The sequence below is a fragment of the Tachyglossus aculeatus genome, chromosome 18, assembly GCF_015852505.1.
Source record: "Tachyglossus aculeatus isolate mTacAcu1 chromosome 18, mTacAcu1.pri, whole genome shotgun sequence".
NCBI classification, from domain to species: Eukaryota; Metazoa; Chordata; class Mammalia; order Monotremata; family Tachyglossidae; genus Tachyglossus; species Tachyglossus aculeatus.
The window spans coordinates 8,710,817-8,726,190 of record NC_052083.1 but is presented as its reverse complement, the minus strand read 5'-3'; the positions used below and the strand labels follow the sequence as shown (position 1 = coordinate 8,726,190).

General features: G+C 48.1%; 1 protein-coding gene across 1 annotated transcript; it reads right to left on the bottom strand.

Moving 5' to 3' along the window:
- Nucleotides 1-46: 46 nt before the first annotated feature.
- On the bottom strand, nt 47-15,374 carry LOC119939952 (alanine aminotransferase 1-like). Its single transcript, XM_038759983.1, has 11 exons — nt 15,196-15,374; nt 14,950-15,039; nt 14,690-14,798; nt 7,145-7,278; nt 3,337-3,580; nt 3,024-3,103; nt 2,728-2,864; nt 1,099-1,273; nt 704-859; nt 499-611; nt 47-192 (listed from the first exon to the last, which is right to left on the bottom strand). The coding sequence occupies exons 1-11, from the start codon at nt 15,316-15,318 to the stop codon at nt 102-104; spliced, it is 1,452 nt and encodes a 483-aa protein (XP_038615911.1). The 5' UTR covers nt 15,319-15,374; the 3' UTR covers nt 47-101.

Genomic DNA, 15,374 nt, shown 5'->3' with positions numbered 1-15,374 from the left:
GAGTGAGAGGGAAAGGGAGAGAGAGAGACCACTCGGAGTCGGGGAGTTTGAGACGGCGGAAGTGTAATAAAGGAGGGACGGGGCCCGATTCCTCCATCCCATCAGCTGTTCTCCTCCACGAAGCTGCTGTAGAAGAGGGTGACGGCGCGGAGAGCCCGGCTCAGCGTCTTCAGTGGCGGGGCCAGGCTCAGCCTGGGAGAGAGAATCAATCAATCAATCGTATTTATCAAGCGCTTACTGTGTGCAGAGCACTGTACTAAGCGCTTGGGAAGTACAAGTTGGCAACATAGAGAGACAGTCCCTACCCAACAGTGGGCTCACAGTCTAAAAGAGTGGGCTCACAGTCGAGAGGGGCAGGCGGCTCAGACCCCCACCCCATTTCTCGGCCGCCCCTTAGTACGGTCCCTCCCTCTGTAGAAGGAAAGTGGGTCCTGAGGAGGGAGGGGAGGGTGGTCCGGGGTGGGGGGGGTGCGTTTAGGGAGGGGGAGGCCCTGGTACCTGAGGTGATAGGTGCCCGGGGCCTGCCCAAAGCTACAGCCAGGGCCTACCAGGATCCCCGTCTCCTCCAGGAGGCATTGGCAGAAGAAGAAATCTGGGTCCAGACCCAGGGCCTGAGCGAAGGGAAGCAAGACACGGGGGCCGAAATCAGAGCTCCCACCCCCTCCTCGCCGTCCTCCCCCAGACCCGGGTGGGACCCCCAGACCTGGGCCCGCTCCAGGGCTCGGGCGGGCAGCGAGATGCGGGGGAAGGAGTACACGGCGCCCTGCACGGGGTTGCAGCGGATGCCCGGGGCCTGGTTGAAGACGCCTTCCGTCAGCCGAGCCTTCTCCGCCAGGGCTCTCAGCACCGCCTGCTTCTCCTGGGGGGCACGGAGGGCACCGGGATGCCAGGTGGCGAGGCCCAGGTTCCCTCTCCCCTCCTCCCTCGGATCCCACCGCCTCCCGGCCGGTCGGGCAGAGCTGGGGGAAGGGCCCGCCGGGGGAGAGAGCTGGTTGGAGTTGGTAGTTTGGGGGTCCCACGTCGCCCACCCAACCGGCCTTGCTTCTGCCCCACTCGGGTCGGTCGGTCCCCCCGGCCCTCCGCGGGAGCTGCTCCGACCTGCGCGAAGCGGAGGTAGGATGGGTCCTGCGGGCCAGGCGGGTCACTCAGGGCCCTCTGGGCCACCAGGCCCAGGCTGGGGGGGACGCTCATGCCGGTCAGCTGATTGTAGAGGCCACTTAGAAGGGTCCGGTCCACGTTCACTATGTCGAAGAATCCGGCCCGGAGCCCACACCTGCATTGGGGACAGCACAAGCTGGGGACCCTGTCGCGCGTTCCCCCCGAGACGCAGCCTGGTTTAATAATAATAATAATATCTGTTAATCATATTTATTGAGCGCTTACTGTGTGCAGAGCACTGGACTAAGCGCTTGGGAAGTCCAAGTTGGCAACATATAGAGACAGTCCCTACCCAACAGTGGGCTCACAGTACTATGTGCCAGGCACCGTTCTAAGCGCTGGGGTAGGTACAAGGTGATCAGGTTGTCCCACGTGGGGTTCACAGTCTTCATCCCCATATTACAGATGAGGGAACTGAGGCCCAGAGAAGTGAAGTGACTCGCCCAAAGTCACCCAGCTGACAAGTGGCAGAGCCGGGATTAGAACCCACGACCTCCGACTCCCAAGCCCGGGCTCTTTCCACTGAGCCACACTGCCTCTCTAGCGGGTAGAGCACGGGCCTGGGGGCCAGAAGGACCTGGGTTCTAATCCCGGCTCTGCTGCGGGACCTTGTGCGAGTCACTTGACTTCTCCGTGCCTCAGGTACCTCATCTGTTAAATGGGGATAAGAGTGTGAGCCCCACACGGGACGGGGACTGTGTCCAACCTGATTCACTTCATTCATTCAATTGTATTTATTGAGCGCTTACCGTGTGCACAGCACTGTACTAAGCGCTTGGGAAGTACAAGTTGGCAACGTATAGAGACGGTCCCCACCCAACAACAGGGTCACAGTCTAGAAAATAATAATAATGGCATTTATTAAGCGCTTACTATGTGCAAAGCACTGTTGTAAGCGCTGGGGAGGTTACAAGGTGATCGGGTTGTCCCACGGGGGGCTCGCAGTCATAATCCCCATTCTACAGATGAGGTAACTGAGGCCCAGAGAAGTGAAGTGGCTTGCCCAAAGTCACACAGCTGACAATCGGCGGAGCCGGGATTTGAACCCCCGACCTCTGACTCCAAAGCCCGGGCTCTTTCCACTGAGCCACGCTGCTTCTTATCAATCAATCAACATCAATCGTATTTATTGAGCGCTTACTGTGTGCAGAGCACTGGCCTAAGCACTTGGGAAGTCCAAGTTGGCAACATACAGAGACGGTCCCTACCCAACAGTGGGCTCACAGTCTAGGAGGGGGAGACAGAGAACAAACAGTAAGCGCTCAATAAATACGACTGAATGAATGAACGAACAAAACCAAACTTATTAACAAAATAAAATAAATAGAATAGATATGTACAAGTAAAATAAATAGAGTAATAAATATGTACAAACATATGCGTATATATGTATGTATACATATATATCAATGCTTTGAACAGTAAGTGCTTCACAAGTACCGTAATTATTATTATTATTATTAATATTACAACACCCACAGCCCCGGCCTCGGTGGCGGCGGGGACGGGCCTTCTCGGTGACGGGCGGAGGGTCCCCCCCGGCTACTTGTGCCCCGGCCCGGGACTCACTCGGCAGCCAGCCCGGAGGAGAGGGAGGCGAAGGAGATGAGCTGCAGGGAGTGAGCCAGGGGCGGCCCCAGCTCCAGAAGCACCCGACGGAAGGAGAGGAAGCGGCAACCGGGCCCGAACACCAAATCCTGGTAGGCCTGGGACGGAGGGAGACGGGGCGAGCGTGGGACGAGGAGCCGGACCCGCGGTTGGCGTGACCTCCTGGTGCCAATTCCCATTCCCAATTCCCATTGAGGCTGTTGGGACGGAAAGGCTGCCCAGGCCGCCTGCCCGCACCAGCCTCCGACCGCCCTGACCTCGTCTGCCAGGAGGAGCAGCCGCTCCCGGGCGGCCAAGAGGATCACGCCTTCCATGGTTTCCCGGCTCAGCACCTGGCCTGGGAGGAGGAGGAGGAGGAAGAGGTGATCCCAGAGCACCGGCCCTCCTCCCCGGCCACCTGCGGCCTAACGGATGGTTGCTCGGCCCCCTCCCGCTCCCAAGAGGCCGAGGGAGATGGCACGGCCAGGAGGGCCTGGGAAGCAGTTGGGAACCGGGAACGCTAACTGCGCCGAGGTGGGTATGGTCGCTTGCTTGGGGCGGCTGAGTGGGAAGAAGGGAGGAGCTGCTCACCCGTGGGGTTCCCCGGGTTGACCACACACAAGACTTTGGGCCGGCAGCGCGCCCGCCCCTCCTTCAGCGCCCGCTCCACCTCGTCCACGTCCAGCGCCCAGCTCCGCTCCTCGTCCAGCTGGTACCGCAGCTCCACGCCGCCCACCAGGGCCACGGCCTCGGCCAGGACCGGGGGGCCGGGGGCGGGGAGCAGGACCCCCGTCTTCAGCAGAGCCTCTCCGTCCATCAGCATGTTCAGGATGTCCTGGGGAAGGGAGGGCCGCGTGAGCAGAGGGGCCCCGGGCTTCCCACCGTGACCCCTCTCCCCTAATCCTTCGGCCGCTGGGTCCGTCCTCCGTGGCTTCCTCGTGCCCCTTCGGCCCGGCAGCCCGGTTTTCTCCGAGAGGGCGAGCCCGGGACCCGGCCGGTGGCGGCCCCGTGGCCGGGCCGACCGAAGCTCTCCGTCGGCCAGGCCTTGGACGTCGTGCTCCTCCGAGGGGGCCCCGTCAGCCCCCCACCCCTGCCCGGTGTTGCTTCGGGGGGTGACCGTGGCCTTGAGGTTGCGCCCAAAATTTGGGCGGTTGCATAGAGTCTAGAGAAGGGGCTTGGAGAAATAACTAGGCCTAGTGGACAGACCACGGGCCTGGGACCTGAATTCTAATCCTGTCTCTGCCAGTGGCCTGTTGGAGGACCCTGGGCAGGTCACTTAACTTCATCGTCATCATCATCAATCGTATTTATTGAGCGCTTACTGTGTACAGAGCACTGTATAAGCGCTTGGGAAGTCCAAGTTGGCAACATATAGAGACGGTCCCTACCCAACAGTGGGCTCACAGTCTTGAAGGGGGAGACAGAGAACAAAACCAAACATACTAACAAAATAACTTCTCAGTGCCTCGTTTTCGTCATCTGGAAAATGGGGATTCAATTATTACTCTATTTTACTTGTACATATCTATTCTATTTATTTTATTTTGTTAGTATGTTTGGTTTTGTTCTCTGTCTCCCCCTGTATATATGCATATATGCTTGTACATATTTATTACTCTATTTATTTATTTATTTTACTTGTACGTATCTAATCTATTTATTTTATTTTGTTAGTATGTTTGGTTTTGTTCTCTGCCTCCCCCTGTATATATGTATATATGTTTGTACATATTTATTACTCTATTTATTTTACTTGTACATATCTATTCTATTTATTTTATTTTGTTAGTAAGTTTGGTTTTGTTCTCTGTCTCCCCCTGTATATATGTATATATGTTTGTACATATTTATTACTCTATCTATTTATTTATTTTACTTGTACATATCTAGTCTATTTATTTTATTTTGTTAGTATGTTTGGTTTTGTTCTCTGGCTTCCTCTGTATATATGTATATATGTTTGCACATATTTATTACTCTATTTATTTTACTTGTACATATCTATTCTATTTATTTTATTTTGTTAGTATGTTTGGTTTTGTTCTCTGTCTCCCCCTGTATGTATGTATATATGTTTGTACGTATTTATTACTCTATTTATTTATTTTACTTGTACATATTTATTCTATTTATTTTATTTTGTTAGTATGTTTGGTTTTGTTCTCTGTCTCCCCCTGTATATATGTATATATGTTTGTACATATTTATTACTCTATTTATTTATTTATTTATTTATTTTACTTGTACATATCTATTCTATTTTATTTTGTTAGTATGTTTGGTTTTGTTCTCTGTCTCCCCCTTTCAGACTGTGAGCCCGCTGTTGGGTAGGGACTGTCTCTATATGTTGCCAACTAGGACTTCCCAAGCGCTTAGTACGGTGCTCTGCCCACAGTAAGCGCTCAATAAATACGGTTGATTGATTGATTGATTTCCGGGCCCCACGTGGGTCTGTGTTTTGAATTATCTTGCATTTGCCCAAGTGTATAGTGCATTCATTCATCCAGTCGTATGTATCGAGCGCTTACTGTGCGCCGAGCACCGTACTAAGCGCTTGGGACATATAGTACATGTACTTCCCAAGCGCTTAGTCCAGGGCTCTGCACACAGTAAGCGCTCAATAAATACGATTGATTGATTGATTGATTTCCGGGCCCCACGTGGGTCTGTGTTTTGAATTATCTTGCATTTGCCCAAGTGTATAGTACATTCATTCATCCAGTCGTGTGTATTGAGCGCTTACTGTGCGCAGAGCATCGTTCCCAAGCGCTTAGTCCAGTGCTCTGCACACAGTAGGCGCTCAGTAAATACGATTGAATGAATATAGTACATGTGCCGTGTGCTTGGCACATAGTAAGTGCTTAACAAACGCCATCGTTATTTTAGCCCTGACTGTTTGAAGGAAACATTTTGTGGCTGCTGTTTGAATGATAAGGACTTGACGGCAAGTCCTTGCCTCGCTGTCCCTTTCCCGGCCCTGCCACCTGTCTGCTGTGTGGCCTCAGGCAACTCGCTTCACTTCTCTGGGCCTCAGTTACCTCATCCGTAAAATGAGGATTGTGACCTGGGACAGGGACTGTGTCCGACCCAATTTGCTTGCCTCCGCCCCAGCGCTTAGTCCAGTGGCTGGCACGTAGTAAGCGCTTAACGTGGGGCTCACAGTCTTCATCCCCATTTTACAGATGAGGGAACTGAGGCGCAGAGAAGTTGGGTGACTTGCCCACGGTCACACAGCGGACAAGTGGTGGAGCCGGGATTAGATCCCAGGTCCTTCTGACTCCCAGGGCCGTGTTATATTACATATAGAGAAGCAACGTGGCTCAGTGGAAAGAGCCCGGGCTTTGGAGTCAGAGGTCATGGGTTCAAATCCCGGCTCCGCCAATTGTCAGCTGTGTGACTTTGGGCAAGTCACTTCACTTCTCTGGGCCTCAATTACCTCCTCTGTAAAATGGGGATGAAGACTGTGAGCCCCCCGTGGGACAACCTGATCACCTTGTCACCTCCCCGATGCTTAGAACAGTGCTTTGCACATAGCAAGCGCTTAATAAATGCTATCATTATTATTATTATTATTATTATTATTCTCTGTGCCTCAGTTACCTCATCTGTAAAATGGGGATGAAGACCGTGAGCCCCCCGTGGGACAACCTGGTCACCTTGTCACCTCCCCGGCGCTTAGAACAGTGCTTTGCACATAGCAAGCGCTTAATAAATGCTATTTTTATTATTATTATTATATTCACGAGGCCGCACTGCCTCGGTACTTGGGAGAGCACAATATAACAGTTGACCGTAAGCCACGATGGTGATTACTATTATAATTTCCGTGCAGTAAATTAGACTTCTCCTGGAGGGCCTTGGGCGCGTTCTTGGCTACGAGTCCCAAGTCAGTGACCTTCACCAAGGTGGTCCGGCTTCCCTCAAGCGGGCCGGAGAATCTAATCGTCGCCCCGAGCCGGGGAAACCACCGTTCATGAGGCTCGGCATGATGACTAAATGAATGAAACCAGGTAAGAAACGCAGAAATCTAATCAATAAGTCAGGGGACTCATTTTTCGCTCCGTTCCGCTGCTCGTTCCCAGGGCGTTTGGTCTTGCTGTTATATTGTATTCGCCCAAGCGCTCAGTACAGTGCTGGGCACCCAAGAAGTGCTCAGTAAATGCGGCTGGAGGGATGAATAACCCAAAGATGAGCGAATGAGGTCACCAAGGGTTTTGTTATCTGTCCCCTGCTTCTAGACGGTGAGGCCACTGTTGGGTAGGGACCGCCTCTGTATGTTGCCAACTTGGACTTCCCAAGCGCTGACTGCACACGGTAAGCGCTCAGTAAGTGCGATTGATCGATTGATTGATCGTCCTCTGCGCCGTCACCCCCGTCTCCCGGCCTCCCTGGGCCTCACCGCGATGGCTTTGCAGGTCGGGCCGCAGGGCATCACGTCCAGAGGGCTGCAGGGGAGGCCTCCGTCTCGCCGCTCCAGGAAGCCGGCCACGCTCCGAGACAGCGGCCCTTCCAGGAAAGTCAGATTGTAGGAGCCTAAGGGGGGGCCAGAATGAATCAAGCTATTGTGGTCAATAAATATATATATTTATATATATATATATATTATATATAAATATATATTATATGTTGTATTATATATATAATATATTATATGTATATAAATATATATATTTATATATGCATAAAAGTGATTTCTATATAAATAAAAGTGACTTCTATAGAAATAAAGGTTATTTCTATAGAAATAAAGCTTATTTCTATAGAAATAAAGTGTATTTATATATGAATAAAAGTGATTTCTATATAAATAAAAGTGATTTCTATATAAATAAAAGTGATTTCTATATAAAGTGTATTGATATATAAATAAAAGTTATTTATATGTAAAGCTATTGATATATATATGTTGATATATAAATAAAAGTTATTTATATGTAAAGCTATTGATATATATAGATATATAAATAAAAGTTATTTATATGTAAAGCTATTGATATATAAATAAAAGTTATTTATATGTAAAGCCATTGATATACATCAATATCAATATATATCAATGGCTTTACATATAAATAACTTTTATTTATATATAAATACACTTTATATAGAAATAACCTTTATTTATATAGAAATAACTTTTATTTATATAGAAATCACTTTTATTCATATATAAATAACCTTTATTTCTATAGAAATAACCTTTATTTCTATAGAAATCACTTTTATTTATATAGAAATCACTTTTATGCATATATAAATACACTTTATTTCTATAGAAATAACTTATTTATATAGAAATAACTTTCATTCATATATGAATACATTTTATATAGAAATAAGTTATTTATATAGAAATAACTTTTATTTCTATAGAAATAACTTTTATTCATATATGAATACACTTTATATAGAAATAACTTTTATTTACATAGAAATAACTTATATAGAAATAACTTTTATTTCTAGAGAAATAGCTTTTATTTCTACAGAAGTAACTTTTATTTCTACAGAAGTAACTTTTATGTCTACAGAAATAACTTTTATGTCTATAGAAATAACTTTTATTTCTATAGAAATAACTTTTATGTCTATAGGAATAACTTTTATTTATACAGGAATAACTTTTATTTATACAGAAATGACTTTTATTTCTATAGAAATGACTTTTATTTCTATAGAAATGACTTTTATGTCTAGAAATAACTTTTATTCATATAGAAATAACTTTTATTCATAGAAATAACTTTTATTTCTACAGAACTAACCTTTTTATTTCTACAGAACTAACTTTTATTTCTATAGAACTAACTTTTATTTCTATAGAACTAATTTTTATTTCTATCGAACTAACTTTTGTTTCTATAGAACTTTTTTATCTATAGAAATAACTTTTATGTCTATAGAAATAACTTATTTCAATAGAAATACATTTTATTTGCATATTTGATTGTATTTATATATAACTTTACATATAAGTAACTTTTATTTCTATAGAAATACATTTTATTTGTATATTTTACTGTATTTATATATAACTTTATATATAAGTAACTTTCATTTCTATAGAAATAACTTATTTATATATAAATACATTTTATTTGTATATTTTATTGTATGTAGATTCTATTTTATAAATGTTATTTATATATTTATTGACCGCTTTGTGCAGGGCACTACACTGTAAGCTCGTTGTGGGTGGGGACCGCATCCGGTTATTTTTGTATTGTACTTCCCCAAACGTTTAGTGCAGTGCTCTGCACACAGTAAGCGCTCAATCACTATGATCGAGTGAATAAATACTAAGCCCCTTTTTGTTTTAATGGTATTTGTTAAGCACTTACCCTGTGCTGGGCACCGTTCTAAGCGCTGGGGTAGATGCAGGATAATCAGGTTGTCCCACGTGGGGCTCACAGTCTTCATCCCCATTTTACAGATGAGGGAACTGAGGCCCAGAGAAGTTGGGTGACTTGCCCAGGGTCACACAGCGGACAAGTGGCGGAGCCGGGATTTGAACCCGGGTCCTTCTGACTCCCAGGACCGGTTTTTTATCCACAAGGATACAGTGCTTTGGTACTTGGGAGAGTACAACATAACAGAGTTGACCGTAAACTTGTTGTGGGTGGGGGATGTCTGGTATATTGTTGTACCGTCCCAAGCACTTAGTACAGTGCCCTGCACACGGTAAATGCTCGATTAATTTGAGAGAAGCAGCGTGGCTCAGTGGAAAGAGCCCGGGCTTTGAAGTCAGAGGTCGTGGGTTCAAATCCCGGCTCTGCCACTCATAATAATAATAATAATGGCATTTATTAAGCGCTTACTATGTGCAAAGCACTGTCAGCTGGGTGACTGTGGGCAAGTCACTTCATTCATTCAATCGTATTTATTAAGCGCTTACTATGTGCAAAGCACTGTCAGCTGGGTGACTGTGGGCAAGTCACTTCATTCATTCATTCAATCGTATTTATTAAGCGCTTACTATGTGCAAAGCACTGTCAGCTGGGTGACGCTGGGCAAGTCACTTCATTCATTCAATGGTATTTATTGAGCGCTTACTGTGTGCAGAGCACTGTACTAAGCGCTTGGGAAGTACAAGTCGGCAAGCGATAGAGACGGTCCCTACCCAACAGCGGGCTCACAGTCTAGAAGGGGGAGACAGACAAAAAAACAAAACATATTAACAGAATAGAATGAATAGAATAAATAGGTACAAGTAAAATAAATAAATAGAGTAATAAATCCGTACAAACATATATACATCTATATAGGTGCTGTGGGGAGGGGAAGGAGGTAAGGCGGGGGGGATCTTCTCTGAGCCTCAGTTCCCTCATCTGGAAAATGGGGATTAAGACTGTGAGCCCCCCGTGGGACAACCAGATCACCTTGGAACCTCCCCAACGCGTAGAACAGTGCTTTGTACATAGTAAGCGCTTAATAAATGCCATCATTATCATTAGTAGTAGTAGTAGTAGACGTTTATCCTGCTCACAATGTGCTCAGTTTGAAGATTCCTTGGAGGGAGGGGGGGGACTGAGAGAAAATCCTTGAGGGCTGATCAGTTGGGTTTTCAGGGCTATTTTAGAAGAAAGAAGATGGATCAGATGACTTCTGAAGTCTCTGCCGTCACAGACTTCGGTCAATCAGTGGTATTTATTGAGCGCTTGCCGTGGGCAGAGCACTGAACTAAGCACTCGAGACAGTATAATACAGAAGGGTTGGTAAACACAAGTTCAGCCCACAGGGAGCTTTGTGTTTAATAATAATAATAATGGCATTTATTAAGCGCTTACTATGTGCAAAGCACTGTTCTAAGCGCTGGGGAGGTTACAAGGTGATCAGGTTGCCCTACGAAGGGCTCACAGTCTTAATCCCCATTTTACAAATGAGGTAAGTGAGGCCCAGAGAGGTGAAGTGACTTTTAGAAGGGGAGACAGACATTGAAATAATAAATTGCAGCTAGAGGAAATGGCAGAGAGAGAGAAGGGGTGTACTAAGTGCCGTGTGGCCTCTTATCCCTTTATTTCGGCCTCTCTCTTCCACCCAGCTCAGTTGTCCCTTCCTTTCATTCATTCAATCGTATTTATTGAGCGCCTACTGTGTGCAGAGCACTGGACTAAGCGCTTGGGAAGTACAAGTTGGGGTTTTTCTTTTGATGGTCTTTATTAAGCGCTTACTATGTGCCAAGCACTGTTCTAAGCGCTGAGGAGGTTACAGGGTGATCAGGTTGTCCCACGGGGGGCTCACAGTCTTCATCCCCGTTTTCCAGATGAGGGAACCGAGGCCCAGAGAAGTGAAGCGACTTGCCCACAGTCACACAGCTGACAATCGGCGGAGTCGGGATTTGAACCCAGGACCTCTGACTCCAATGCCCGGGCTCTTTCCACTGAGCCACGTCTATTCTTTCCTTGAACACCTTACTGGGAACCCGTCTTTCCTGTGTTATTTAAGCGCTTACTATGTGTTGAAAACTGTTCTAAACGCCAGGGTAGGTACCAGTGAGTTAGGCTGGACACGGTCCCTGCACCGCATGGGGCTCCCAGTCCAAATAGGAGGGAGAACTGAGGGCCAGATCATCATCATCGATCGTATTTATTGAGCGCTTACTATGTGCAGAGCACTGTACTAAGTGCTTGGGAAGTACAAATTGGCAACATATAGAGACAGTCCCTACCCAACAGTGGGCTCACAGTCTAAAAGGGGGAGACAGAGAACAAAACCAAACATACTAACAAAATAAAATAAATAGAATAGATATGTACAAACAAAATAAATAAATAAATAGAGTAAAAAATATGTACAAACATATATACATATATACAGGTGCTGTGGGGAAGGGAAGGAGGTAAGATTCAGTCGTATTTATTGAGCGCTTCCTGTGTGCAGAGCGCTGTACTAAGCGCTTGGGAAGTCCAAGTTGGCAACATATAGAGGTCGGTCCCTACCCAACAGCGGGCTCGCAGTCTAGATGGGAGGGAGAATGGGAGAACTGAGGGCCGGAGAAGTTAAGCAACTTGCCCAAGGTCACACAGCAAACACTTGGGACAGGCAGGATTAGAACACAGGTCTCATGGCTCCCAGGCCCGGTCTCTTTCCACTAGATCAAACTACTTCTTCTAGACTTCTAGACTGTCGGGTAGGGACCGTCTCTCTATGTTGCCAACTTGGACTTCCCAAGTGCTTAGTATAGTGCTCTGCACACGGGAAGCGCTCAATAAATACGACCGAATGAATGAATGAACTTCTCAGAAAAATCTTTCCAGTGACTGGGCCCGGCAACTCCATCCCCACGCTCAATGCCAATGTCCACCTCCGCGATTCCGAGTCCGTGACAGAATGTATCCGTTACTCTCTGTTCTTTTGGACACTGGGCATCGGTGGCGCGGTGGAATGTCTGGAGAACTTAAGGAGCAAAGTCTGTGTACGGATTTGTGTGTCTTGCCTCCCACCTTTGACCGAAAACCCCGAGGACTTATTCTCCTTCCTAGAGACAGACTTTCAGCCCAGCCCTTTCCTCTGCTGCCCGGCCCAGCGGGCAGGCACCCCTCTAGATAATAATAATAATAATGATGATGGCATTTATTAAGCGCTTACTATGTGCACAGCACTGTCCTAAGCACTGGAGGGATACAAGGTGATGAGGCTGTCCCACGTGGGGCTCACAGTCTTCACCCCCATTTTACAGATGAGAGAACTGAGGCCCAGAGAAGTGAAGTGACTTGCCCAAAGCTGACGCGTGGTGGAGCCGGGATTGGAACCCATGACCTCTGACTCCAAAGCCCCGGGCTCTTTCCCACTTGAGCCACGCTGCTTCTCTAGACTGTAAGTTCCTTGTGGGCAGGGAACGTGCTTACCAACTCGGTCATATTGCACTCTTCCGAGCGCTTAGCACAGAAGCAACATGGCCTAATAATAATACTAATAAATAATAATAATGATAATGGCATTTGTTAAGCGCTTACTATGTGCACAGCACTGTCCTAAGCGCTGGGGGGATACAAGGTGATGAGGTTGTCCCACGTGGGGCTCCCAGTCTTCATCCCCATTTTCCAGATGAGGGAACTGAGGCCCAGAGAAGTGAAGTGACTTGCCCAAAGCTGACGAGTGGCGGAGCCGGGATTTGAACCCATAACCTCTGACTCCAAAGCCCGGGCTCTTTCCCACTTGAGCCACGCTGCTTCTCTAGACTGTAAGTTCCTTGTGGGTAGGGAACGTGCTTACCAACTCGGTCATATTGCACTCTCCCAAGTGCTTAGCACAGAAGCAACGTGGCCTAATAATAATAATAAATAATAATAATGATAATGGCATGTTAAGCGCTTACTATGTGCAAAGCACTGTCCTAAGCGCTGGGGGGATACAAGGTGATGAGGTTATCCCACGTGGGGCTCACAGTTTTCATCCCCATTTTACAGATGAGGGAACTGAGGCCCAGAGAAGTGGAGTGACTTGCCCAAAGCTGACGAGTGGCGGAGCCGGGATTGGAACCCATGACCTCTGACTCCAAAGCCCGGGCTCTTTCCCACTGAGCCACGCTGCTTCTCTGGACTGTAAGTTCTTTGTGAGCTGGGAACATGCTTACCAACTCGGACATATTGCACTCTCCCGAGCGCTTAGCACATGGCCTAATAATAATAATAAATAATAATAATGGCATTTGTTAAGCGCTTACTATGTGTAAAGCACTGTTCTAAGCACTAGGGTGGTTACAAGGTGATCAGGTTGTCCTGCGGGGTGGGGGCTCACAGTCTACAGATGAGGGAACTGAGGCCCAGAGAAGTGAAGTGACTTGCCCAAAGTCACCCAGCTGACAAGTGGCGGAGCCGGGATTTGAACCCATGACCTCTGACTCCAAAGCCCGGGCTCTTTCCACTGAGCCGTGACGCTTCTCCATAGACGAGAACTGCTCTTAATGATGGGTATCTATCGATCATTCTATTTATCCTGATGGTTTTGACGCCTGTCTACTTGTTTTGCCTTGTTGTCTGTCTCCCCCTTCTAGACTGTGAGCCCGTTGTTGGGTAGGAATTGCCCCTATCTGTTGCCAAATTATATTTCCCAAGCGCTTAGTCCAGTGCTCTGCGCACAGTAAGCTCTCAATAAGTACGACGGACCGACTGACTGAACGTCTCCCCCTCTTCTAGACCGTTAGCCCGTTGGTGGGCAGGGATTGTCTCTATCTGTTGCCGAATTGTACTTTCCAAGCGCTTAGTACAGTGCTGTGCACGCAGGAAGCGCTCAGTAAGTATCGCTGGGGGTCAGAGGACCTGGCTTTTATTTTCTTTTATTCTCCGCCGTGTGTCTGCTGGCAAGTCACTTCACTTCTTTGTGCCTCAGTTGCCACTTCTGTAAAATGGGGGTTAAGACAGCGAGCCCCACGCGGGGCAGGGACCGTGCCCAACTTGATCGGCTTGTGTCTGCCTCAACGCTGTTCTATTCAGTCCTATTTACTGAGCGCTTACTATATGCAAAGCCCTGTACTGAACGCTTGGGAGAGTACAGGGCTTTAGAGAGTACACGCTTAGAGAAGCAGCGTGGCTCAGTGGAAAGAGCGCGGGCTTGGGAGGCGGAGGTCATGGGTTCGAATCCCACCTCCCCCACATGACTGCTGTGTGACCTTGGGCAAGTCACTTCACTTCTCTGTGCCTCAGTTCCCTCATCTGTAAAATGGGGATTAAGACTGTGAGCCCCACACGGGACAACCTCATCTCCCCAGCGCTTAGAACAGTGCTTTGCACATAGTAAGCGCTTAACAAATACCAACATTATTATTATTATTATTACAACATAACAACAGACACGTTTCCGCCCACAGCGAGCTCACGGTCTAGGTTTAGAGCAATGCCTGGCACCTAGAAAGCGCTTAACAGATACTATTTTAAAAAAAAGTGCTCTGCACATAGTAAGTGCTCAATAAATTGGATTGATTGATTGATTGATTGATAGGTACCTATGCTGGATCCGTCGAGTTCCTGTAGGATGCAGCGTGCTCTCTGGCAGACGTCCGTTGGCAACTCCCCGGTCCCCAACAGCTCTGGGTAAGTGCAGGCGGCCAACACCTGGTGATGGACCGGTGGACTGGTGGGGTGACCGCCCCCCTCCCCTCTCTCCTTCCCTGCCCTCAGTTTCCCTGCCATCCCCCAGCTCCTCCCCTTCTCCTCTTGGGGATCGTGTGTGTGTTGGGGTGGGGGCCCCCCTCCTGACCCCGACCTGGCGTAGGAAGGTGCAACTCGGACTCCCCGCGGCCTGGAGGTCTCCAGCCTGGCAGTCGGTCACCACCTGGAATGGCTTCTCGACCCCCTGGAAGGGAAAAGGGGGGAGACGGTGGCTGGAGCCTTCCTGATGTCCGGTGGGAGGGCCGGAGAGCTGAGGAGCAAAGGCCTCTGGGATGATCCCTGAGATTTGGGACGGGCCACGGCGGGGGAGATGCCGGCTGGGTGGCAGGGAAGGCCTCACCTGAGCCAGTTTCCTCCGGATGTCCCGGGCCCGGTCCAGTAACACCCCCAAGCTGTGGCCTCGCAGGGCCCAGATGCTCGGGTTCACGGATCTTAGGGTACAGACCCTGTCCAAGGAGGCCATTCTCTGGATTGTGGCTCTGGGCTCTGCGGCCCAAGCTCCTGACCCGGGGGTCTGAA